Source organism: Opisthocomus hoazin, chromosome 6 (genome assembly GCF_030867145.1).
Source record: "Opisthocomus hoazin isolate bOpiHoa1 chromosome 6, bOpiHoa1.hap1, whole genome shotgun sequence".
Lineage (NCBI taxonomy): Eukaryota > Metazoa > Chordata > Aves > Opisthocomiformes > Opisthocomidae > Opisthocomus > Opisthocomus hoazin.
In genome coordinates, this window is record NC_134419.1 from 64110215 (window position 1) to 64132409 (window position 22195).

The following is a 22195-nucleotide window of genomic DNA, read 5'->3' on the forward strand; positions in this document are numbered from 1 at the left end:
CACCTGGCATCTCACGGGTGTCTGCGCTGCTGGCTGGAGCCTTGTAAGGGGGAGGCCAGCATGCTTGGACCTGCATGTCCCGCCTGTGCCAGGGACCCCTCAGGTGGTGAAGCAGCCCCTGCTCAGCCATGGAGCTGGGTCTACCTGTACCCCAGGGGCATTCACCTCTTTCTTCTTGAGTGCCCGCCGTTCCTCCACGTGGCTTCAGTGAGTGTCCCAGTGCTCCCATGCCACAGAGCCATTGGGTCTCGGGTGCTCCTTGGGGCTGGCAGCCACCTTGCATGGGGACATGGAGAGCTGAGGTGACATGGCAGGGCAGCCTGTGGGACACAGCGCGTGGGGAGATCACGAGGAAAGAGCAGGGTCCAGGTTTCAGAGTATGAGAGCACGTTTGGGATGGCATGTTCAGAGTAGCTCTGGAGATGGGTAGTGTATGTGTGGCAGTGGCAGGTGAGAGTGAGGAAGAGTCTCCCACCACCTAGCCACGGTGAGAACACCGAGTGACCATGCCAGGGCCAGGCAAGCTCTGACCGCCCACCAGCACTGTTACCAAAGCCTTCCCAGGGTGTAGCACAGGAGGTGTCTGCCTTGGCTTTAAATCACAGGTTCATGGCAGTCATTTTGGTTGCTTTTGTCTCCCGCACAGGTAGTGAACACGTACACACCAGGGAAGAAGATCTGGCTGGAAGGTGTTGGCGTGACCGCAGCTGGAGGCATGAACAACCTCTCCGATTCCTATGCGGCCGGGTTCCTGTGAGTCACGCCGGCTCGCTGGCACCAGGGCACTGCCACCCCCATGGGCTCCACGGGCTGAGGTGCTGCAAAGCTGCTGCAGCCGGGAGAGGGCCAGCTCTGTGCCCTGAGACCCCACCTGTACTCCCCCTCGGTATTCCCCAGCAGCCTGGGCACTGTTATTTTCTCCGCAGCATCCCTATTGCCCCTCCTGAGCTCTGCTTTCCTGTAGGTGACCCAGTCTCAGGTATACCCAGAGAAGTAGAGCAAGGCGCAGACCGCTTGGGATCCCAGTGGGTACCCATGGTGTGCCCACAGGGCACAGGCATGGAAAGGAGGTGTGATCCAGGCACACCAGCTCCAGGACCCAGGGTTGGCATCCCAACAGGCTTGCCTCACTTGGCAGTTCAGGATTGCCCAGGCCGCTTTCCGCTCTGCGTTTTTGGTTCAGGCTACAGACACGCGTCCTTGCGTGCATTCAGTCGCTGGAAGTGCTCGGCAGGACTCTGCTCTGGAAACCATTTTCTCTCCTTCTTCAAAGCCACAACCATTCCTGGCTCCTGGGGCTTGTGTACTGGCACAGCCCTGTGGCACGGGCATCCTGCTGCGAAGCCGCAGTTCACATCGTCAGAGCTGGCTGCGATCATGAAGGATGAAGGAAGATTATCTGGGCTGTGCAGGGAGGAGCAGGGACATCCCTGGATCTGGGCTATGGCAGGCTGTGGGGGGTGAAGACTTTGCCTGGGGGGTGTGAGGAGACAGGCTGCTGCAGTGCTCCGGTCCCCACGGCTCAGATGGTGGGTGCAGGGTGCTGGCAGGCTGGGGGGGCACCCCAGGCTTTGGGCGTAGGGCTGCAACGCTGGGGTGTACACAGGGGCTCAGGCACGGTGTCGGGACATGCAAGATGGGCGCAGCTGGGGCACCTGAAGGCTTCAGCTCAGGGGCTGGGAGTAGGCGCCAGGTCAGGTGCACAAAGGCAGTGCCGTGTGCCGGAGCATGGCTGTGCCGCCGGGGCCGGGGGGTCCCTCCGCCGTGACCTGACTCTGCTCCCTCCATCCCCAGGTGGCTGAACACGCTGGGCTTGCTGGCTAGCCAGGGCATCGACGTGGTGGTACGGCACTCCTTCCTCGACCACGGCCACAACCACCTGGTGGACCAGAACTTCAACCCCTTGCCGGTAGGTCTGCCTGGGGGCATCGCGCTGGCGCTGGCTGCTCCCCGCTCGTTTGTGGGGAGGTTTCTCTCCTTGTGGCGTGTTCGAACTCTGTTTGAAAATGAAATTTTCCAGATGTGTTTCTTGCAGGATTAATAGGAGACATTAGTTCATGTCAAACGCAACATGTTGGAGGCAGATGGGAGAGCGTTGCCTCTGTAGCTGAGACTTCATCTGGTGCCCAGGGCTGGCAGCACGGGGGGAGACTGGTGCCACCAAGGGGTGTCAGCGTGGGCTGCGGAGTCGGAGGGTGGCGTGTGGCAGGGCCAGGCATGGCATGGGGCAGGCGGGCGGACCGGCAGTGGTGAGCTGCAACCTCAGCACCCCACTTCAGATCTCTAAAAACCGAGGTGAAGGGCATTTGAAGTGCATTCCCGGCTTCACAGGGAGCAGCGGTTCTCACCAGCACCCCGCAACATCCCTTGTTCTTCGAAAACACCTGGGCAACAGGGGACTCCCAGCACACATGGTGCTGATAAAGAAACCATATGAAAAACCCTGTTAAAAGTAACAGGTTTCCTTTTCATCTTTTTAGGGGTGGCAAGTAAATACCCGGCCTTGTAAGTGGAGAGCCATGCAGAGTGGGTGGGTGCTCTGCATCTCTCCTGGAAGGGGTTTATGGGTCCATGACCCAGGAGACACTGCCAGCAGGCTGGGGGTCTGCGTCGAAGAGGTGCACAACCCTGCTGCTGCAAACCTGCCTTTGACACCGCGCTGGGTCTCAGGGGTGGCTGCAGAGGCTGAGGGAGCCATGTCTCGGCTGGCTCTGCCTACTCAGCTGGTGAAAACACCATTCCCGTAGCAGCATCCCCAAGACTCAGGGGAGGATACGGGAGGTGTCTGCAACATGAGGGCTCTGCTGAGTCCCCCAGCATGCCTAGTCGGTGGCTCCGGAGAGCAAACCAGTGAGCAGGAGAGCACAGTCCCCTGCTGCTCCAGGTATCTCCTGGAGCACTCTGGTCTGCTCCTGCATAAACCCCTCCGACAAGCGAACCTACCAGCTCCGGGGCCCCAGACTGTGGGGAGCCTGGGGGGCTTTGAACTTGGTTTGAGATGAATCTCAGCCTGTGGCAAGGACTTGATGGATTTCTTCTCAAGAGCCAGTTTCCCCTGGCCAAGCCACATCCCCACCCCTCCCCAGGGCCTCGGGGCCCCCCCGAGTGTCTCCTGGCTGGACGGGTGCAGACCAGCTCTCCCAGCACAGTGGGGACAGTGGCCCTGGTGTGGCTGGAGCAGGCGTGCAGTTAGGAGCGGGATTAAAGCCAGGGAAGGAGTTTGAGGAATAAACCCCAGGCTGTTAAACACAATGGAGGTCTTTAAAATAGATTTTGCTGTGTTTTTAGATAACTCTCCCCATAAGTTAGATGCGACCCCCCTCATGGCTCTTCCCTTGCCCTCCCACGTGTTTCAGTGCTTACCTGTCATCTCCCGCGTCCCACCACCGTGTTCCTGCACAAACTGCAGGAGAGCTACTGGCAGGTGCAAACTGATGGAGGGTTCAAAAGCTGCAAACACCAAAGAGCCCAGTGAGACCAGACCATGACCTGCTCTGCAGGGCGGCTTTTTTCCCGTGGGAGCTATCAGGGAGATGAAAGCTGCTGGCCGTACCTGCGCGGGGCCACAGCGCTGTGAAATACAATCTGCTCGTTAGCTGCCACGACAAAGGGGTTTCCGCACACGGGCTGGGCGTGAGGCAGCTGTCTGCTGAGAGAAGGGCCGCACCACCGCAGCATCAGTTGCGGCTCCGGCTGGCAGCTCCTCAGGGAGCCAGGGCTGGGATCCCTGTAGCAGCCTTTGCACCTCCTCCCCTGCCGCTGCTGATCCCTGCTTGTCAGATAAGAGGACGGTGTGTTTCGGGATGCTGGGCTGAAGATGAGCCTTTTACAGTGGTGTCCATAGGTTCTGGGGAGCTGCACGGTCCAGGGAGAGTTTCCTGCATGGTCCAGGGATGGTGCGGCAATGCAAATACAGCCCTCCATCCTTCTGCTGAAGAACTTCCCGTATAAAACCAAATGATTTGGAGTCCATCGCCGTACAAGCACTCTGCTGCTGCCGTGGGAGCCCTCTTCTCTGTCCTTCGGCTGGGCCCCTTGGATGCTGCTGGTCTTGCTTATGTTAGTGCTGTCTCTGCTAGGGCATGTTACAGCGAAGGGGTAAGGAAGCTTGTAAAATGTGGTTTGGGTGCCACTTATGTGGATCAGGGAATGCAGATAACGGAGGTCGCTTGGTGGGCACTGCTGCGGGAGCGTCGGCTTCTAAATCCCCACGTTTCTTGCTGCCTCTGCCAGGGGACTGCGGCACTGGGGGGATTTGTGACGTGTGGGAGAAGGAGCAGGCAAAGCACTGCACAGCTCTGTGTACATCAAGATGCCAGCTGCTGCCGTGGACCATGCTGTGAGCTAGCGAGGGGTGCTGGTGCATCAGGCGGGCAGAGAGCACGGCCGCTCTCTGCGTGCAGGCGCTGGGCAGCAAACCCAGGCAGCCTGGTGGGGTTTGCTCTGCGTTTTCAGAGGGTCAGCCTTGGCTTGAAAACAAACATGTAAACGCTGGCCATTTTGGTGGGAAATGCAAGAGCACCTGGGAATAGCTGCCTGCAGGCAGGGATGCAGCGAAACCTTGAAAGCGGAGGTTTGAGCTGGTCCATCCCTGGCTTTGCACCTGAGTGCCTTACTGGTGCAATGCAGCCTGCCCCCTCAGAAATGTTCTCAGCCGGCAGCGGCGTGGCCAAGGGGCACTGCGGGTTCGTGGAGGAATTAGGGAGATGCTCACGTCTCTGCTGGGCTTTCCGCACACAACTGTCTCACGAGCTACGCAGCATTTTGTGGCTTCTGGGGCGTTTTACAAGGGGTAGTTGTGCCTCCATCCAGGTTCCTCACCCATGAGAGAGCGGCTCTGGGTGCCCATCCTGGCTGCCAGAATTGCCCGTCCACCCTCTCCGCAGAGGTGGTGCCATCAGCGTCCCGTGCAGGGGACGGGCGCTGCGGAGGGGAAGGCGAGGCCGTCTCTCTGAGCCTCCTTTGAGGTGCAGATCCAAGGAAACAAATTGCTGTTGCTGGACTAGTGGGGACCCAGTCAGGAGAAACTGAGTGACACAAGGTTCCCTGGCCTGGGCACGGGGGCGATCAGGCTGGGGAATGGAAATGCTCCTGCCGACCTTAATGCAACTGCTCTCAAGTGTTTTAATGCCTTGTTATTTTAAAGATAAGTTTTCCATGTATCATTGGAGTGCTTTTTCTTCCCGAGTGATTGGGGCAGCCAGCTGTATAATAATCAGGGCTTGTGCTTGAGAAGCCCTTCAAATAAAGCCTCTTGCAGCTACGTCAGTCTGCCTGCCTGCATCTCAACCCATCCGTGCATGTGTGTGGGAGTGAGGAGCAGAGGGAAGGAGGGCAGGAGCAGCACTGATATTCACCCTTCACAGGGCAGTGCCTTTGAAATGCTGCTCTGGCATTTAGTAGCTCTAGGCTCATTTCAGGCCCCCAGTGTACATACTCCATCTCTCTTTCCTTAATGTCACTCTGAAATAGTCCAGAGGGATGCAATGCATTTGTTTCGTTGGAGAGACTGCCGCAGGTAGGTGTGAGCTTTCTCTTCAGATTGTTAGAGCATGTTAAAGACATTTCTGCATGCTCTTTCTCATGGCATCGCCTCTTTTCTATCCATCCTTGGTAGTGATTTCTGCTCCCTTAATGCACAGTGCTGTAAGGTTATACCTACGCGTGGAAAAACTTGGGCGTATTTCTAGGCAGAGCCCGAGCAACACAAACCCCATGGGAAAGCCAAAGCTGAAATGCAGACTTCCACCTGCCGATAACTGTGGCTCCTCTTGGACCTTCTGCTAAAGACTGTAGATGGTGAGACACTTGGTTCTGCTGGGTTAAGTAGATGCTAAAACTTCCCTTCTGCATAGAAGTTTCATACACAGCATGAGAAAGGCCCGGAGGGATCACGGGGTGAGGCGATGGCAGGGGCTGCCTGCTCAGCTGTGGTAGTAGAAGACAGTATGATATTGCCTGTGGATTGATGGCGTCCTTGAGAAAGCATTGCAGCAGTGTGGAGGTCTGTGCCTGATGGTGCCGTGGCTGGATGCTTGGATGCTGCGGGTGATTTTTCAACCTCCTTTGCTTAGCCCAAAGGCACTGAGGGGCTCGATGGGAAGGTTACTGTCTGTCCTGGAGGAGGGAGGACACTGGGCTTGTATCAGGTGTGTCCTCAGCGACCTGTCCCCTTCCTACTTTTCATAAAAGCCCTGGCATGAATGAGTTCAGTGCCAGGCTGCGGCCATCGCCAGCATCCCTTGGGGTCCCCGGGGCAGAGCCGCGGTGTGAGCTGTGCCCTTGGGCTGCACCTGGGAATTCAGTACCTGCAGCAGCTGCCCCACATGTCCTGAGCACCTCCCCATCGGGCTGCAGGTTGGGCCCCCTGAGCCCCAGGTGCACAGTGGCACGGGGCCCACCGCCACGGTGCTGCTCTGGGTGCCAGGGGCAGGAGCGGGTCCCCCAGCTGTGCTCCTGCCCGCTGCACGTACACGCTCCCCAGTGCGCTCATTAGCTGAGCTGGCTTGGCTGGAGGCACCGCTAATTGCAGCTGGAGGTCCCAGCCGTCTCCCCGGACGGTGCCTCTCCCGCCCCTGCGCTGCGCGGGAGGGGGCCCTCCCCAGGCCAGAGCCGAAGGGGCCAGGTCCTCGCCCACCTGCGCCCATCCCCACCCTGCCATCCGCTCGCCCAGTGGCTGCCCGGCTGCTGGGCTGGGCAGTGTCCAGAGGCAACGAAGAGACCCAACATCCATAGGGGGAAGTGTACGGAGGGCTGTTCCCCGCAAGCGCTCGTGCTCCCACCGCCGAGGACGGCCAGCTGGCTGCGGGGCCGGGGGAATTCATCCCTGCTTCTGTGCCGGCCCATCTGCACGCCCGGCACTGAGTCACCACGCTGCGCACATGCAGCCGGCCGAGCTGCTGGGGGTAGGACTGCGGCTGCTGCCCCCCCCGGCAGGGACCCTCAGCTTCGGGGTCGCTGTCGGGGAGAGCTCGGGCTGCAGCGTGCCGTGCACCGTGCAGGCAGAGGCACGATCCCGAGCTTGGGAGTGGCAAAGGGTGGGGAGATGGAGTGGGTCCAATGGAGCTCGCACACACATGGAAACTGTTCCTGATGACCATAAATCTGCCGGGCGGGTGTCTGGCACCCCATCTGCCCCGCACGCTGGAGCACTGGCGCCAGCGGGAGCGATGCCTGCAGACAGGGAAGGGGCGGGAGAGGTGAGGACGGGCAGGAGCTGTCTGTACGGGACGTGGACGTTCACTCTGGCCATGGGAGAGAGGGGTGGCATTCCGGGCGGTTCAGGTGTGTCAGGGGGAAAGGCTGCCCCAGGAGATGTCAAGCCAGAGCGTGGTCTGCTGAAGGGCAGAGTGGAGAATGTGCCCTGCAGAAATCTCCCGGCCAGCCTCAGCGCAAGTGTCTGAAGCGGGTCGGAGCAGGACATCCCCTCCGCTGCCTTGTCCTTTCAACCATGGTTGTACCATGTCTCAAGGAGTGCGGCATCCTCTGCTCTCTCCAGTCCGGCTGCATTCAGCCTTCCAGGAGATGTAAGTCTGCCCTGAGGCTCATTTTATCTGCGAACAAGGGGACAGATTTAAAGCATCTAAACTCTGCTTGCTGTCACAGCGGGTTAAGGGGCCTTTTTTTCTCAGTGCACCATAAAGAACATCTCTGAAGCGCATATGCTTGGAGTCTCAAATGCATCAAAGCCATGCTGCGGCCAGCAGCTCTGGCACCCACCCGTCAGAGCTGCAGGACATCTGCAGACCCAGAGCCAGGCTGCTTCTCCCGCACCAGAGACTGGGGCAGACACACGCACCGGCTGGGACTGGCAGCAGTGGTTGGTACTTGGAAGAATGGACACAGCCACTGCCCACGTCTCCCAGAGGCACCGTGCTAGTGACAGACCTGCCCACCTTGGTGACAGAGCCATGCTGGGGCTGCAGAGGAGGTGGGACAGGGTGGCGGAGCAGAGGGAATTAGCATCCTGGTGAAAAGCAATACAAGAACGGAAGAGAGCAAAGAAATTGCATTTGGTTTCCAAGCCCTCTGATCCAGCAGCTCTGCTCCCTTCCTGCGGCCTCCATCGCCTGGACCCTGTTAGGGAGAGGTGATGACAAAAGAGGGGTTTGGCTCTTCCTCCATCTGCTCAGCTCCCCAGGAAGGTGGAGGCCACTGGCTGGGGGCTGGCTTGCGAAGGGCAGTAGTAGGCAGGGGCCACTTCCCACACATCACTTTCCCAGTGCCCGGGCAGGCTGTCCCCTCCGTGCCACCGGCACCCAGCAGCGATTCCTGTGGCTGCCACTCCCACAGCTGGAATTTTGCCTTAATGTCAGCGTTTGGCCTTTCTCCAGGATGGAGAAAAAGAGCAGAAGAGACAGAGACAAGGCAGAGAGGCTGAGCAAAGGGTGCAGTGGCTTGAAGGCTGCAGGGACGTGATGCTTGTTGGAGGCTTGATGGGTTGTGCTGCTGGCACAGCTGGGGGAGACCCTGGGCTGTAGGGTTAGTGGCTGACGCTCAGCCCAGACACAGATCTTGTGGTGCTGCTGGCACTGGTGGATGAGGATGCTGCTCTCCAAGCCTGTAGGTGCACGCACATTAGTAGGTTGGTTGGGATGGGGGTGACTCTCCTGGCTGTCCCCATGTGCTTTGGGACTTACTGCAGAGCTGTTGCAAAATGTGACCCAGTGTTCTTTCCCTAAGCATGAGTAGATATTCAGCCCACAGCATCAGACAGGAGCCAGCCTGCCATAAGCCACCATAAGCACACAGGGTGCGCAGTGTGGCCGCAGCAGCAACTGTTCTGCTCTAGAGAGCTGCTCCTGCACTGGCTAATGTCCCACTGCCCTCCATCCCTGTGCCTGCCTCCTCTCCTCTCCTCTCCTCTCCTCTCCTCTCCTCTCCTCTCCTCTCCTCTCCTCTCCTCTCCTCTCCTCTCCTCTCCTCTCCTCTCCTCTCCTCTCCTCTCCTCTCCTCTCCTCTCCTCTCCTCTCCTCTCCTCTCCTCTCCTCTCCTCTCCTCTCCTCTCCTCTCCTCTCCTCTCCTCTCCTCTCCCTCCTTAGCCGAAAGGCGCTGGGGTGCAGGACTGGTAGCCCCTCGTGTCACACTTCAGCTGTAGACCGCTTGCCAGCAGAGAATGCTGATGGGAAGATGTGAAGGCAGAAGGCAATGCAGGAAACAGTGGCGTGAGATGAGGCTCTCGCAGCCGTTAGAGCAGGAAGGAAGAGGATCAACACAATGAAAGCAACGGTCACCCAGGCAGAGACATCAGCAGCTTCAGGGGGACTGGTGGTGGGCACCTGCGGGGACTGAATCTAAGCAAGGAAAGAACTGGGCAACGTCGGCCAACCCTTTGACAGGTGCAGGTGCCTGGACCAAAGCAAGGGTCTGTCCTCCCCTGCCAATGCCACTGGCTCCCGGCAGCCCAGTCCACCTGAAGCCCCCTCATTTGGGACTAGGAGGAGCTTTGTTCCCCGTAAGGCTCTTCCAGGCCCTTCGTGTGCTCATAGACCCTCTCTGCAATGTCCCCCGTGGTGCTCAGGGCACACTGGCAATTTCTGCAGTACAGCATAAAGACAGCAAATGTTGTAAGAGACCACTCACCCAAGTCCCCAGCTCTCCAGGACCTCCACACAAGGAGGGTGCGCGTGCAAAATGGCAAACAGCTCATGTCCCCGAGAATGGGTGCATGTGAGCTCGTGAAGACAACATCACAGCCCACTCCCAGAGTTGATCATTTTGACACTAACAAATGTTCCCTTTGTGGAGAGGCTCTGTCCCGCTCTGCTTGTCACAGGACCTTGCACAGGACTTGGGTGAGAAAGCCTCAAACTCCCACAGTCCAAGAAGCACATAAAACTCAGGGATAATGTTAAAAGCGTCATCAGTCCAGCCTTGCTGAAGGAACAACCAGCCGTGGCTTGAACAGGATGTAAGGATGTCCGCAGGGAGAATGCTTTGGATGCTGAGGATCTCTTTAATCTACTGGAAAAAGAAAGAACAAGAACCACTGGTTGGAAGCTGAAGCCAAAGCCAGACAAATTCAAGCTGAAAATAAGGAGTGGGTTTGTTACAGTGCGGATGTTTAACCGCTGGAACAGACTCCCTGGGAAGTGACGGCTTCTCCATCTCTCCAAGCCCTCACAGCCACAGTCACTACTTTTCTGGAAGATGTTTTTGCCAAAAACGAGCCATCAGGCTCAACAGAGGGATAAAAGAGTGACGCTTTCTCTCCCGTGGTGTATGGGAAGGCAGACCAGCCAGCCCTTACATCCACATGAGTTGCTTGGACTGTGGCAAAGTGCAGATGAAGGTGCGGGAATGGAGCAATCTATGCCTGGGGGACGGAGGAAGAGCTTGGGCAGCTTCAGAAGAAGGAATAGGCAAGAGGAAGAGGAGGAGGGCAGGCAGCAGCCAGCTGATGATGCTGGTGACAAGGGGACACAGAGCCATGACCCAGCAGCCCGAGTCGGAGGAGGCTGTGCACCCCAGGGTCGGCAGCCCGCTCATTTGAAGTTCGGCTGCCTTTTCAGGTTACAGCCCCTGGGAGACCGAAGGGCTACAGCTCTGTTACTCCAGTTATCTGGTTATGGCAATGTCTTCTCACATGTGGTGAACATGGGATTGAACAAACTCAGGTGGACTGTAAAGCTGCTTTGCTGCCTCTAGGAGAGAGCGTGGAGATACGCTCCTGTGCCTTTCCTAATGGCTCTGGGGATGGGAGGGTCTGGTTAATAGGTCTGTCTGAAGGTCTGCCTAATCAGCCTTGTTTCCAAAAGCTGAAGTCTCTAAAAGCTCCTGCAAGGAATTAAAATGTAGAAAGAAATCAAGTGGGACCCTATGGTTTTCCCCATCTCGTGATAAGCTCGTGGGTTTTCACTGGCCCCGTGGTGCTCAGAAGATGGGGCTGGCCTGAGCTCTGCACATCAGCTCACTTCAGACAAGCACCCTTCCTGCCCATAAATCAGGGGTCCCGGCCAGGAGACCTCCTGAGGCACAGGACGGCTCTGCCTTCAGGTGCTCCTCGCCTGCAGTGCGGAGGGCTGCAGTGGCAGCACTGCTTAATGGGTCTGCAAAGTAATTAAAGCAAGAAAGCTCCCTCGATTCCCAGGGGACTAATAGCAGACCAGATTCTTGTCTGTTATTCCTCCCCTACCACTACAGCTGTGTTGCTGGCTCAGCCCTCACAACGGGAACCCTCCGTGACTCCAAAATCCAAATTCTTTCTGTGGCTGCGATGGTCGGAGCTGCGCATCTCCCTGGGGGTTGCCAGGGCTGCCTCCGCTGGGATGCAAGGCGGGCGCTCATTTTTGCAAGGGGCATATGGGCGCTGGCAGCCTGGGGGCCACGCTCACGCAGGGGGACTACTGTATAGGAAGGGGTGCCAGCTGCAGCTGGGGGTCTGGGGAGAGGTCACTGATCGTTGTAAAAGCCACCCCTGTTGCAGCCAAGCTGGGTTTCAAGAGCAACTGCTTCCCAAGCTGGTCACCACTTGAACAGGAGCCAGTAGCTGCAGGTGCCCAGCAACCCCAGTTCACTCATGCCAGTGGCAGGAGCAGCCCCAGAGCACCAGCCCAGCTGGGGGAAGTGCCCGCACCCGGTGGGTTTGATCCCGTCGTGCTAGGTGTGCATGCAATTCATCATCCAAATGCTCGGTGTCACCAGCTCCTGGTAATTTATTGCAAGTAGCATGATTTTGGCCCCTGCCACAAGCAGGCTTGCGATGACATGAAAAGCTGAAGCTGTCTTCAGTGCTTCCCTGCAGTAAACTGAAGAGCTTGAGTACCTCGAGGTCGCACTGTACGGCGCCTTTTCCAGCCCCGGGTCGTTTTTCTGGCCCTGCTTTGAACTCTCTTTGGTATTTCCACATCCTTCTTGAAACAGAGACTTTGGAGCTAGCCTTGCCAGCAAGGCAAGGTAAAATCACTGCTCTCCCTTCGCCTCCTGCAGATGCTGGAGGGACAGGTTGGTTCCCGTGCTGCCCTGGGGGCACTGCCGGCACTGAAGTACTTTATGCTCAGCTGTGGCCATCTCACGCTCTGCAGAACAGCTCACCCTGCATCGCTGCTGGCTGCCTAACCCATCTGGTGGCATCCGCACATTTTTTCTCAGAAAAGCTGTGTACCCTTAGATAGATCAAAAGCTCACAGAATGTGGCCAGCGCTTCCCAGAGGACAAGCATCTCTCCTTGTGCCTAGCCCAGGAGATGCTAAACGGCACAGCTCTGCCTGTGAGCCACCACAGCAGGAGCCCCAGGCTCAGCTCCCCCAGCTCTGCAGCGGAATGGGCTTTGTCAGAGCACCCTTGCGAAGAGTGTATGCTGAGATGTGAGATTTGGCAGAAACCAGGGCGTGTTGTGGAGCTGGGCAGCTCCTGCACCCCAACATTGCAAACCTTGCTGCTGCTGAGCCTAGAGAGCAGAAGGATGCTGGTATCAAAGCAGGAAGCCCTGGGGACCACCCTGCCCGGAGGGGTGGGTTGCTCAGCCGTAGGCTGGAGCTGCTGGTGCCAGCTCGCCATCATGATGAGGTCATCACAAGCCCACTGCAAAACAGCTGCCAAGACCCATATGGAGATTTCAAGGGTGGCCACAAAGCCTCTGGCCTCTGTCACTCCCATAATTTGTGGACGAAAGCAGCATCTTGTCAGTGGAAATATGGAGAGGAGGCGAGAAACCCCAGGGGGGCTGCTAGAAAGACCTAAGAGCCTGAGCTTGGCAGGTAGCCTGGGGCACTGAACTCATTTATTTTTAATGCACGACCATGGGGCTAAACACTGCAATCCGTGCTCACCTCATGCCTCCCCGTAAACTCGAGTAATTACTCATCTAATGATGCCTGCTGATCAGCGCTGCTCGCTGGGGAGATGGCGGTGTGCCGGGGACCGCTTCTCCTGCCAGCCGTGAGCCAGAGCGGAGTGGGCTGGCACGACTTCCTGCGGCGGGGAAAGGCTGGCACAGCCCCTGCAGCACAGTGCGGGGCAGGGACGGGGATGGTGGCACACGCCACAGGGACTGCACACGTCTGCTGTATTGAGCAACTGCAGCTTATCCTCCCCGGGAGCTTTGGCCTCGCGGGCTGAGCCTCCTCGGGGTGCACAAGCCTCTCCCTTCACCCGTGCGTCTCCTCCGGTGACCGGTGTGGCACAAGGCCTCGTGGTTTTGGCTGGAAGCAGCGAGAGGAGGGCAGGAGCCAGCTTTTCCTCCAGCCCTGTGGCAAAAGCTTACCCAGAAAGTGGGAAGTGGGTTTGGATCGCTCTTTGTCGGGCGAGCCCAGCACTGCTGGAACAGGTCAGCTTCTGCTGAGCTGGGCTGGAGAGAGGATGAGGACTGGCAGTGTGGCCAGTGGGTGTGCGCCTCGTGCCGGTCGCTGCTGCAGCACTGCTCTGTGTTTCATCTGCTGGCCTCTTCATCAGAAATGTGTGTTAATCAGGGGCTGTGTGAGGGCTCCCCACCCGCGGGATGGACACCTGTACCTGCATGAGGGATCTGCACTTCCACCTGCCCATCCTGCCCTGCAGGCTGGGGCCCTGGAGACCTTGTTCCTCCCTTCCATGCCCCATCGCTGTCGCTGCTGGGTTTCCACCACCGATGGCTTGGTGGGTCATCCCAATTGCCCTGGGGCACACGGTCCCTCTTGGGGCAGCCAGTCTGGGTTGCGCTGAGGGGGTTTATCCAGAGTGCTCGTGTGTGCGAAGGGGCCGCAGCACCCAGGCGGTGCTCAGCACACCCACAGGCAGCACCCAGAGAAGCAGCGTGAGAGCCTTCATCTCTGTGGCATCACCTGGGGTGCCCAGAGCAGCGGAAGGGACAGAGCTCCATCCTGAAGAAGAGCAGGCGAGCGCCTGCCCTTCCCCTTCCCCTTCCCACAACCCTGCTTCATTTACTGCACACCTCCCAGCTTCTGCGGCGGATGAGGGGGGGCCGCACAGCCTCACCTCCCTCCCCGGGGCTTGGGGCCCATCCTGTGTGCCGAGCAAGGCTGTGCCCTGTGGGAAAAAGTAGTATGTGGTGACGTAATTAAAGGCTGCATCGTTAACGCATGTGTGTAGGGGCTGAACATTTCCTATTTCTTGAGTGCTTGGCTTCCCCGTGCTGTGCTCATGGGTGCGTAACTCCACAGGAGGCTCTAAAATGGGAGCAGTGCCTCTGGGAAGTGGAGCACCCTCAGCAGTCACCAAAGCCAGCGTGCCACGAACAGAGCTGGAGAGAGCGGGACAGGTCTGGTGTGCTCCAGCCCCGTGTAGAAGTGTGGTGGAGGGTGACCTGCCCGCTCCAGAGACATCACTGTCCCATGTGCGTCAGCTGGAGCTGGTGCACAGGTCTGCGGCGTGGCTATGTGCGGGTCCGTGGGAAGGTGCGAGGGCATCCGTGCTGCTGCCCGCGCTCCACGGCCCAGCCAAAAGCTGAGCTCCTTTAGAGGGTATCGGCATCTCTCAGCGTGGGCAGAGCAATGTGTTCCTCCCTTAATCTCTTTCCTGGAAACAGCGATGCCATCTTGGCTTGGACCACACAGAAAAAGCTCACCCCAAGGCAGATGTCTGGTGCACAGCGTTTTCACCCCAACAGCCAAAATTTTGCTAGGATTTAAGCAGGGAAGCCAGCCCCTCCTCCCTGTGAGTCGGGGGGACCGTTGTGCTGCTGACTGTCCCCTCTGCCCCCAGGACTACTGGCTGTCCCTGCTCTACAAGCGCCTCATCGGTCCCAAGGTGCTGGCGATCCACGTGGCCGGTCTCCAGAGGAAGCCCCGGCCTGGCAGGGTCATTCGCGACAAGCTCCGCATCTACGCCCACTGCACCAGCTACCACAAGTAAGCGGGGTGAGGGGGGCTGGGGACTGCAGGGGGGGCATAAGCAGGACCCCTGGGAGATGGGGACCACTGAGGACATGCTGGGGCAGGAGCCCAGGGTTTGGCTCCGGCAAGGCAGGTTGGCTTCCCAGGGGACTCACTTGGATGCTGCCGTGGCGGTGGAAGGAGCGCTCGGGAACGGTGATGCCTCCGATGAAAGTGGTGGCAAGCCCAGGCCTGGGAACGGGGCCGGCCGGGGCTGGTGCAGCGGCCGCTGGGCAGCCCCGGTAGCAGAGATCAAGGGAGTGGATTTCACACGAGAGGCCCCCCGGTCGGTCAGGTTACCCGCCGGCCGCGCTGCCGGGGAGCCCGGCCTGGTTATTGTTTCGCTGATAAAGGCTTTGAAAGCGCCCCAGCGAGTGGGGAGGGGCGGCCACCTCCTCCGCAGACACAAGTTGCTATTGTGGAGGAGGAGAGGTTGTTTCTTTACACAGTCCAGATGCTTTCAACATGCCTCCAGCTCGGTAGGAAACCTTGTCCAGTAACTGACAGGTGCAAAGTGCTTTATAGCCTTTGTTTGGGGCTGCCTGATGAGGCAGGGACAGAGGATCAGTGTCTGGACCTGTCAGTTAGGGGCCGAGGGCGGTGGGGGCAGACACCACTCACGCACTGAGCTTCCCTCCATTCTCAGCCTCCTCCTTGCAAGGCCTGGGGAGGGGGGCTGCCCTGGGACCACCACCCCCTTGAGCTGTGCCACCCCTGGCTGAGGAGAGAGAGGCTGGAAAGGCGTCCTCACGGAGCCAGGCTTCATGATGGGGAGGTGGCATCTCCCTACAGAGGGGCAGCCGGGATGGCAACGTCCCCCCTGGATGGCTGCACAAGGCTAGTCCTTGCAGAGCCCCCCAGACCCCATCTTGGAGGCGATGCTCCCGGGGCACACCACCAGCACTGCCCTCAGCTCCCGCTCTCCCCTTTGCAGCCACAACTATGTCCGGGGCTCCATCACCCTTTACATCATCAATCTGCATCGCTCCCGGAAGAAAATCAAGCTGGCGGGGACGCTGCGGGATAAGATCGTCCACCAGTACCTGCTGCAGCCCTACGGCAAGGACGGGCTCCACTCCAGGTAAGTGCGACGGCGGCGGCTGGGGCTGCCGTCGCCGTCCCGCCCTCGACGCCACCACCCTGACCCTCTCGCGGTCCCGCAGGTCAGTCCAGCTCAACGGGCAGCCGCTCGCCATGGTGGACGACGGGACCCTCCCCGAGCTGAAGCCTCGTCCGCTGCGGGCCGGCCGCACCCTGGTCATCCCCCCGCTGACCATGAGCTTCTACGTGGTGAAGAACGTGAACGCGCTGGCCTGCCGGTACCGATAGCCCACCGGCCCCGCTCCCGCCGCCAGGACACGCTGCCGCCTCGGCATCCCGCACGGCCCCGCAGCAGGGCCGCGTCGGGCGGGCACGGCGCCCAGCATCCCCTCCTGACGCCCTGGACGCCCTCCCGCCTTGCGACCGGCTCCCGGCGGCCGGATCCCCGGTTCCCCCGCGCCCTCCCGGGCGGCGGGCAGCGCTCCCGGCGCAGCGACTGCATGGAAGCAGCTCCCTCTGCTGCCGCCGGGCCCGGCCGGCACCGGCGCGGGGGTGCTGCGGGGCGGGGCGGGGCGGGAGACGGGGCGGGGGGGGCGGGGGTCGGCGGTCCGCGGGCTGGGGATGTCGACAGTGAAACGATGCGGCCCGGAGCGGGGCGGCGGGAGGCGGGGCCCCCCGGGCGGGGCGCGGCGGCGGCGGCGGGGCCGTGAGCGCGTCGTGCCCGGGGAGAGGGGCGGCGTGGCGGGCGGGGGCAGCCGGGACGCGCCGCCGGAGGTGTAATAAAGTCGGGCTGTACACCGCGCCGGCGTCTTCTCTCCGCCGCGGGCCGGGAGCGGGGCGGGAGCGGGGCGGGAGGGGTGCAGGGCCGCGCCGGGCCGCCGGGGGCGCTGCGCGCGTGGGCGCGGCGGTCACGCGCGGCGGGGCAGGAAGCGCGCGGGGCGGGCGGAGCCGCGCGGTCCCGGTCCCCCCCCCGCCGCCGTCAGACGGGCCCGGCGATGCGGTGCGTCCTCATCGCCAGCACCGCGGCCGAGCTGCTCTTCTACTGGGCCGACGCCGCCTTCCTCCGCCGGCTGCGGCCGCCCGGCGCCGGGCAGGTGGGGCGGGACGGGGCGGGGGTGCGCGGTCACGCGTGGGCGCTGGCCCGGGAGCGTGTGCCGCAGGGCCCGGCGCTGGAGGACAGCCTCAACACCCTCTTCGCCCCCCTCATCATCTCCGCCGCCGCCCTGCTGGAGAAGCTCGCCGACACCTACACCTGCTTCGCGACTGAGGGCGGGCGGCACCTCCACGTCCTGCACATGGTAGGGCCGGCACCGGGGCTACCGGGGCTACCGGGGCTACCGGTGTGCCCCGGCCGCCCCGCGCCTCACCCCGCTGCCGGCTGCAGTTCGGGGACTGCCTGTACATCGCGGTGAACGGCGACGAGACGGAAAGCGAGGACGACCTGCGCCGGACGCTGTTCGTGCTGCGGCGCTTGGTGGAGGCTCACTGCGGCCTCGTCACGCTCGACTCCCACCTCATCCGCAAGCAGTGAGCCGCACACCGGGCGGGCACGCCGGGGCAGCCGCCGGCAGCCCCGCCGTGCAGCCCTGGAGGGCTGGGAGTGGGCGCCTCCAAGCAGGGACCCCCCTCCTTGCAGCGGGACCCCCCGCCCGCTGGGCTGGGGCTGGGGGTGCCCGTCCCCCCGGCTGACGCTCTGCGGCCGTTGCAGGTTGCGGCCGGCCGATTCAGAGCAGCGGGAGCGTGTCTGGAGCCTGCTGCGGGGCCTGCTGGAGACCTACAGCCGCCTGCGGGAAGAGGACCAGAGCTTTGCGGTGGAGGTACCGTGCCCCGGTGTGCCCCTCGCTTTCGGGGCACCCTAGGGCTGTGAGACTGCACAGGGTCCTGGGACGCGGGAAGGGCTTTGGGTTGAGGACCTGCCCCCGGGGCTGGGGGGGCTCAGCAGCCTTCCCCCCCAACCTGCACCCCAGGCCGTGGAGCGGCTGATCCACCCTCAGCTGTGCGAGCAGTGCATCGAGTTCCTGGAGCGGCAGGTCGTGCAGCACATCAATGCCAGCACCGAGCGCGGCGGGGACGAGGTGGGCCATGCCTTCCTCCTGGTGCACACCAAGCTGCTGGCCTTCTACTCCAGGTGCGCCTGGCCCTGGCCCCACCACCCTCCCCAGGACAGCCGCTTGCCCTCCTGGCTGACCCTTCCCTTCTCTGGCCCACAGCCGCAACGCCAGCTCCATCCGCCCCGCTGACCTGCTCATCCTCATCCTCCTGGTGCAGGACCTGTACCCCAGCCAGAGCGCCGAGGAGGAGCTTGGCCCCCAGGTGCTCCAGAGCAGGCTGTGGGCGGCAGCAGGTTGGCATTGCCCTGCAGGGTGACTAGGGCTTAGTTTTTTTCCCCTCTTTTCAGAAGCCTGTGGCAGGGAAGGTGCACCCCCAGGAACCCAAGAGAAGCGAGAGCATCCCCGTGAGTGGCCCTGGCTCCCACGGAGCTGCGGTGAAGGACTCAGATGACCAGGTGAGTCCCTGGGATTGGGAGCTACAGGCTTGGGACACTGGCTGGGCCGCCTGCATCAGTGGCTCAGCCGTTCTCGCCAGCAGGACACAGATGATCACTCCATGCCCGAGGTCTACTACACGCCAGAGCCCTCGCCGGGCACGCACAGCACGGGTGAGTACCCAGCCGGGCAGCAGCCCAGCCCCGCACCCCCAAGCCCTGCAGAGGCTCCAGCGCTGTGTGGGGAGGTGGTGGGGAGGGTGACCTGCCCTGTGCTCACTGCAGGCAGCGAGAGCTGGTCAGAGGGCGCTGAGATGCTGGACACCGCAGAGGCAGATGCTGCAGATGTCCAGGTGAGCAAGGGGTCCCACAGTCCCTCCTGGCTCCACGCCTCCCCAGCCTCTCTTGGTGCTCTTTGCGGTCTCTGGTCCTCGACACTTGTCCCTTGCTGGGCCGCAGCTGTGGGTGTCCCAGGCCCTAGGACTGGGGATGCACCCCGCGTCCCCCACGTTGGGTATAGCCCTGTGAGGGCTCTGACCACCCTCTCTGGGGCATTGCTTATGGTCTCCCTGTCCAGAGCTGTCAGCACAGAGGGGCCCGGGCTGCCTCAGAGCAGTCTGGTGTCTCCCTCTGCTGCCTCTGGGCTTTCTGGGCTGCTTTCTTCTGCAGCTCTGCAAGCAACTGCTGGCCTCGGCATAAGACGTTTGCAACTTGTGTTTTTGCAAGTGGCTTCTCCTCTATCTGCTCTTTTGGTGTCCCTGAGCACATCTCTTGCTGCTGAACTTTTGCTGTGTGGTTCCTCCAGTCCCCTCTGTTCAGTAATGCCCGGTTGTAGCTTTCAGGGCATTGCTGTGTGTCCCCAGAGTGTCCCGGGTCAGAGCGGCCTGTCTCGTCCCCACAGGGTGCTGAGCATCTCCCCTCTCTCCCCAGATGGCAGAGGACTTGCTCCAGACCTTGGGGCCTCTGGTCTCTGAAGCTTCAAACCCCAGAAGGATCTTCCTGGACGCCAGCCTGCGGGAAGGTTACTGCCCTCTGCTACCGCACACCATGCACTGCCTCCCGCTCTGGCCGGGCATCTCCCTTGTCCTCCTGACCAAGGTGAGCTGCCTCTAAGGTGAGGGAAGCGATGCTGGGCCGGGTCCTGGCTGACCCACCTCTCCTCTCCCCGGCAGGGCCCCACAAGCCAGGTAGCTGTCACCTTGTACCAGCTGCTGGATGGTTTCTTGGTGCTGGAGAGGAAGCTAGAAGAGGGGCCGGAGGCAGGAGCCCCACGCTCCTACCCGTTCCTGGCTGAGCTGCGGCAGCGCATGGACAAGTTTGTGAAGAAGCTGAGTGGGCAGGACATCCAGGTGGGAGCGGGGACGCAAGGACCCTGTCCCGCTGTCCCCGCAGCCTTACGCTGAGCCCTGTCTCTCTCTAGTTGCAGAACGCCTGGGTGGACTTCAAGAACAAGATATTTTCCCGGAGCGAGCCTGGGAGCTCCTTGGAGTGAGTGTGGGGTGGCCAGGGAAAGTCACCGGGGCAGGTGGGGCCCTTTCCCAGCCTGGGGGATGGCGCGGCTGTCCCTGCGGCACTGGGGGCCCAGGGCCAAACTGGGCACCGTCCATGTCTCCCGACTCAGGCTGCTGCAGGCGGTGGCCAACGTGAAGCGGCAGCTCTGCTCTGTGTACCGCCAGCTCTTCCTGGCCTCCGCTGGCCCCAGCCTGTCCCAGGGGCTGCGGGACCGTGCCCAGAAGCTGATGAGGTGAGTACCTGGGGGTGGCCAGCATCCCTGGGGGGCTGCCCCACACCCAGCTGTGCTGGGGCTTGGGGCGTCCCGGCCTCTCACCGCACCTCTTCTTGGCAGGGAGAAGCTGCTGGACTGGCGGGACTTTCTGCTGGTGAAGAGCAGGCGCAATATCACCATGGTGTCATACCCATCTCTGCAACTGGGAGCCCAGCCCGGCGAGGAGGGGTCCCTGGGGGGGGTAGAAGAGACCCTGTCCCCGCAGCACCAGGCTCAAAGGGAGGGTGTGGTGGGTGAAAGCGGTTTGCCCAAGGCTCAGGGGCTGTCCTGGAAAGGCACCAAAGTTGTTGGACACCCTTAACCCACACCACATACCTGGAGGACTTTCCTGGCCTGGTGCACTTCATCTACGTGGACCGCACAGCCGGGCAGATGATGGCACCATCGCTCAGCATGACAGAGAAGTCCAGCTCCGAGCTGGGCAAGGGCCCCCTGGCCGCCTTCATCAAGAGGAAGGTACTGCCCCTGGGGCTGGGGTGGGATGGGGACCACAGGAGGGGGTGACAGTTGGAGGGTTTTCTGCTCAGGCTTCAAGTGCTCCTTGTCCCCCAGGTCTGGTCCCTGATCTCGTTGGCCCGGCGATACCTACAGAAGGGCTACACGACGCTCATGCTGCAGGATGGCGACTACTGCTGCTCCTACTTCCTCTGGTTTGAGAACGAGCTGGTACGTGGGGCCGGGAAGGGGGTGAGCCCCTCTCCCCCGGCACTTTCTGGGGGCAGGGAGCAGGGCTGTGGGCACAGCAGGCTCCAGCTGCTCGGTAGTCCCCTCCTTGCTCCTGCCCTCTTCTGTCGTCTCTCCCCAGGGCTACAAGCTGGAGGTGATGGAGGTGCCGATTCTCTCGGATGACTCTGCTCCCATCGGGATGCTGGCAGGAGACTACTACAGGTGAGCAGTCCCCAGCCCTGCGGTTTGGAACCGGGGTCTGGGACTGTGCTGGCACGGGGGTCCCCATGAGCGATGCTGTCCTCACGAGGATGTCATTGCAGGGTGGTACCAGTGCTGTGGTGTCACCGGGGCTGCACCAGCACATCTCCCCAGCTTGGTGCTGTGGTCCTGCAGGTGGACGGGCACTGTGTCCTTGCCAGGGATTTTCTAGGGGAGGTTGTTTAGAAAGGAGGTGTCAGTCTGCGCTGTGCCTGCCTAGCCCCCTGTCTTCTCCTTCCCAGGAAACTGCTGCGTTACTACAGCAAGAACCACCAGGCAGAGGTGGTGAAGTGCTACGAGTTGCTGACTGTGCACCTGGGCATCATCCCCTCCGAGCTCGTGGTCCAGCAGGCCTGCGACTTGGCCCGACGCCTCTGGGAGCCCTCCCGCATCCCCCTGCTCTGAGCTGCCTCCAGCCACCTCGGGGCCGAGATTAAAGTGGGTGTTAGGGTGTTCCCGGCGCCTGGGCTGCTTTCTCGGTGTCGGTGCACCATCAGCCATGCCTGCAGGCAGCCATGGGCAGCCTTCCCATCCTCCAGCCCAGCCAGGGCTCCTGCTGCCTGCCTCCCCACTCCCACGGGCTTTGCTGGTACCCAGCACCCTCCAGGGATGGATGGAGAGAGCGGCTGGGAGGTTGTTGGCAAATCACCTCCTTGCTGAAAAGTGCGTTTCCAAAGCAGGATTTATAGCGTTGGCTTGGCATCACCGCTGGGCTTTGGCTGGAGAACAAAATGGTGTAGCCAAACCTGCGTGGAGGAACAGCCCAGGGTCTGTCCCCCTTCCCTCTTGCCCCCAAATGTGTGTTGCAGGGCCCTCGAGGGCTTGGCAGGCTGGGGGGAGGTGCAGCCCCATCTTGCACCCTCTTCCCCACATCGGGGCTCCCAGGCACCGGTCAGCTGCAGCGCCGAGCTTGAGTGTGAGCGGGGTAAAGCCGAGGCAGCTCCTGTGTTTCCCAGACATGTTTGGGCTCGGTGGATATGCAACCCCCCCAGGCATGGCTGGGGATGGGGCCAGCTCTGAGAGGCTCCAGCAGCCGCTGCCCTTTCTCTCTCTGTGCTGCTCGCTGGGGATGGGGACGGTGGCTGAGGGAGCACTGGACCGCGGCGAGGCCTTTGCCCCATCCTGCTGGGCCCGAATTTGCCGTCA

The 22195-nt window shown here is 61.3% G+C and overlaps 2 protein-coding genes across 3 annotated transcripts in view; both read left to right on the forward strand.

Annotated features, from left to right (window-relative positions):
* The window catches only part of HPSE2 (heparanase 2 (inactive)), a 112778-nt gene extending 96372 nt beyond the window's left edge, over positions 1-16406 (forward strand). The window contains exons 8-12 of the mRNA XM_075423546.1: positions 647-753; positions 1795-1909; positions 14641-14786; positions 15745-15891; positions 15974-16406. Of these exons, the coding sequence (XP_075279661.1) occupies positions 647-753; positions 1795-1909; positions 14641-14786; positions 15745-15891; positions 15974-16139 (681 nt within the window). The 3' untranslated portion in view covers positions 16140-16406. The remainder of the gene's footprint in view (positions 1-646; positions 754-1794; positions 1910-14640; positions 14787-15744; positions 15892-15973) is intronic.
* Positions 16407-16837: 431 nt separating this feature from the next.
* On the forward strand, positions 16838-21623 carry HPS1 (HPS1 biogenesis of lysosomal organelles complex 3 subunit 1). Of its 2 annotated transcripts, none has more exons than XM_075423544.1 (17): positions 16838-17149; positions 17236-17378; positions 17560-17668; positions 17819-17979; positions 18062-18164; positions 18250-18357; positions 18438-18510; positions 18622-18689; positions 19267-19434; positions 19509-19685; positions 19757-19824; positions 19958-20080; positions 20183-20247; positions 20433-20578; positions 20675-20788; positions 20928-21010; positions 21292-21623. In XM_075423544.1, the coding sequence occupies exons 1-17, from the start codon at positions 16847-16849 to the stop codon at positions 21452-21454; spliced, it is 2175 nt and encodes a 724-aa protein (XP_075279659.1). In that variant the 5' UTR covers positions 16838-16846; the 3' UTR covers positions 21455-21623. The 2 variants fall into 2 exon arrangements, with proteins under 2 accessions (XP_075279659.1, XP_075279660.1); XM_075423545.1 differs by having other exon boundaries at positions 18441-18510.
* The last annotated feature ends 572 nt before the right edge of the window (positions 21624-22195 follow it).

Excerpts from the sequence above, each read along its gene's own strand:
- HPS1 (XM_075423544.1), top strand. The coding sequence starts at position 16,847 with ATGCGGTGCGTCCTCATCGCCAGCACCGCGGCCGAGCTGCTCTTCTAC. Across the intron at positions 18,165-18,249 it reads AGGAGGAGCTTGGCCCCCAG|AAGCCTGTGGCAGGGAAGGT; the intron begins GTGCTCCAGAGC and ends CCCTCTTTTCAG. Across the intron at positions 18,358-18,437 it reads TGAAGGACTCAGATGACCAG|CAGGACACAGATGATCACTC; the intron begins GTGAGTCCCTGG and ends CGTTCTCGCCAG.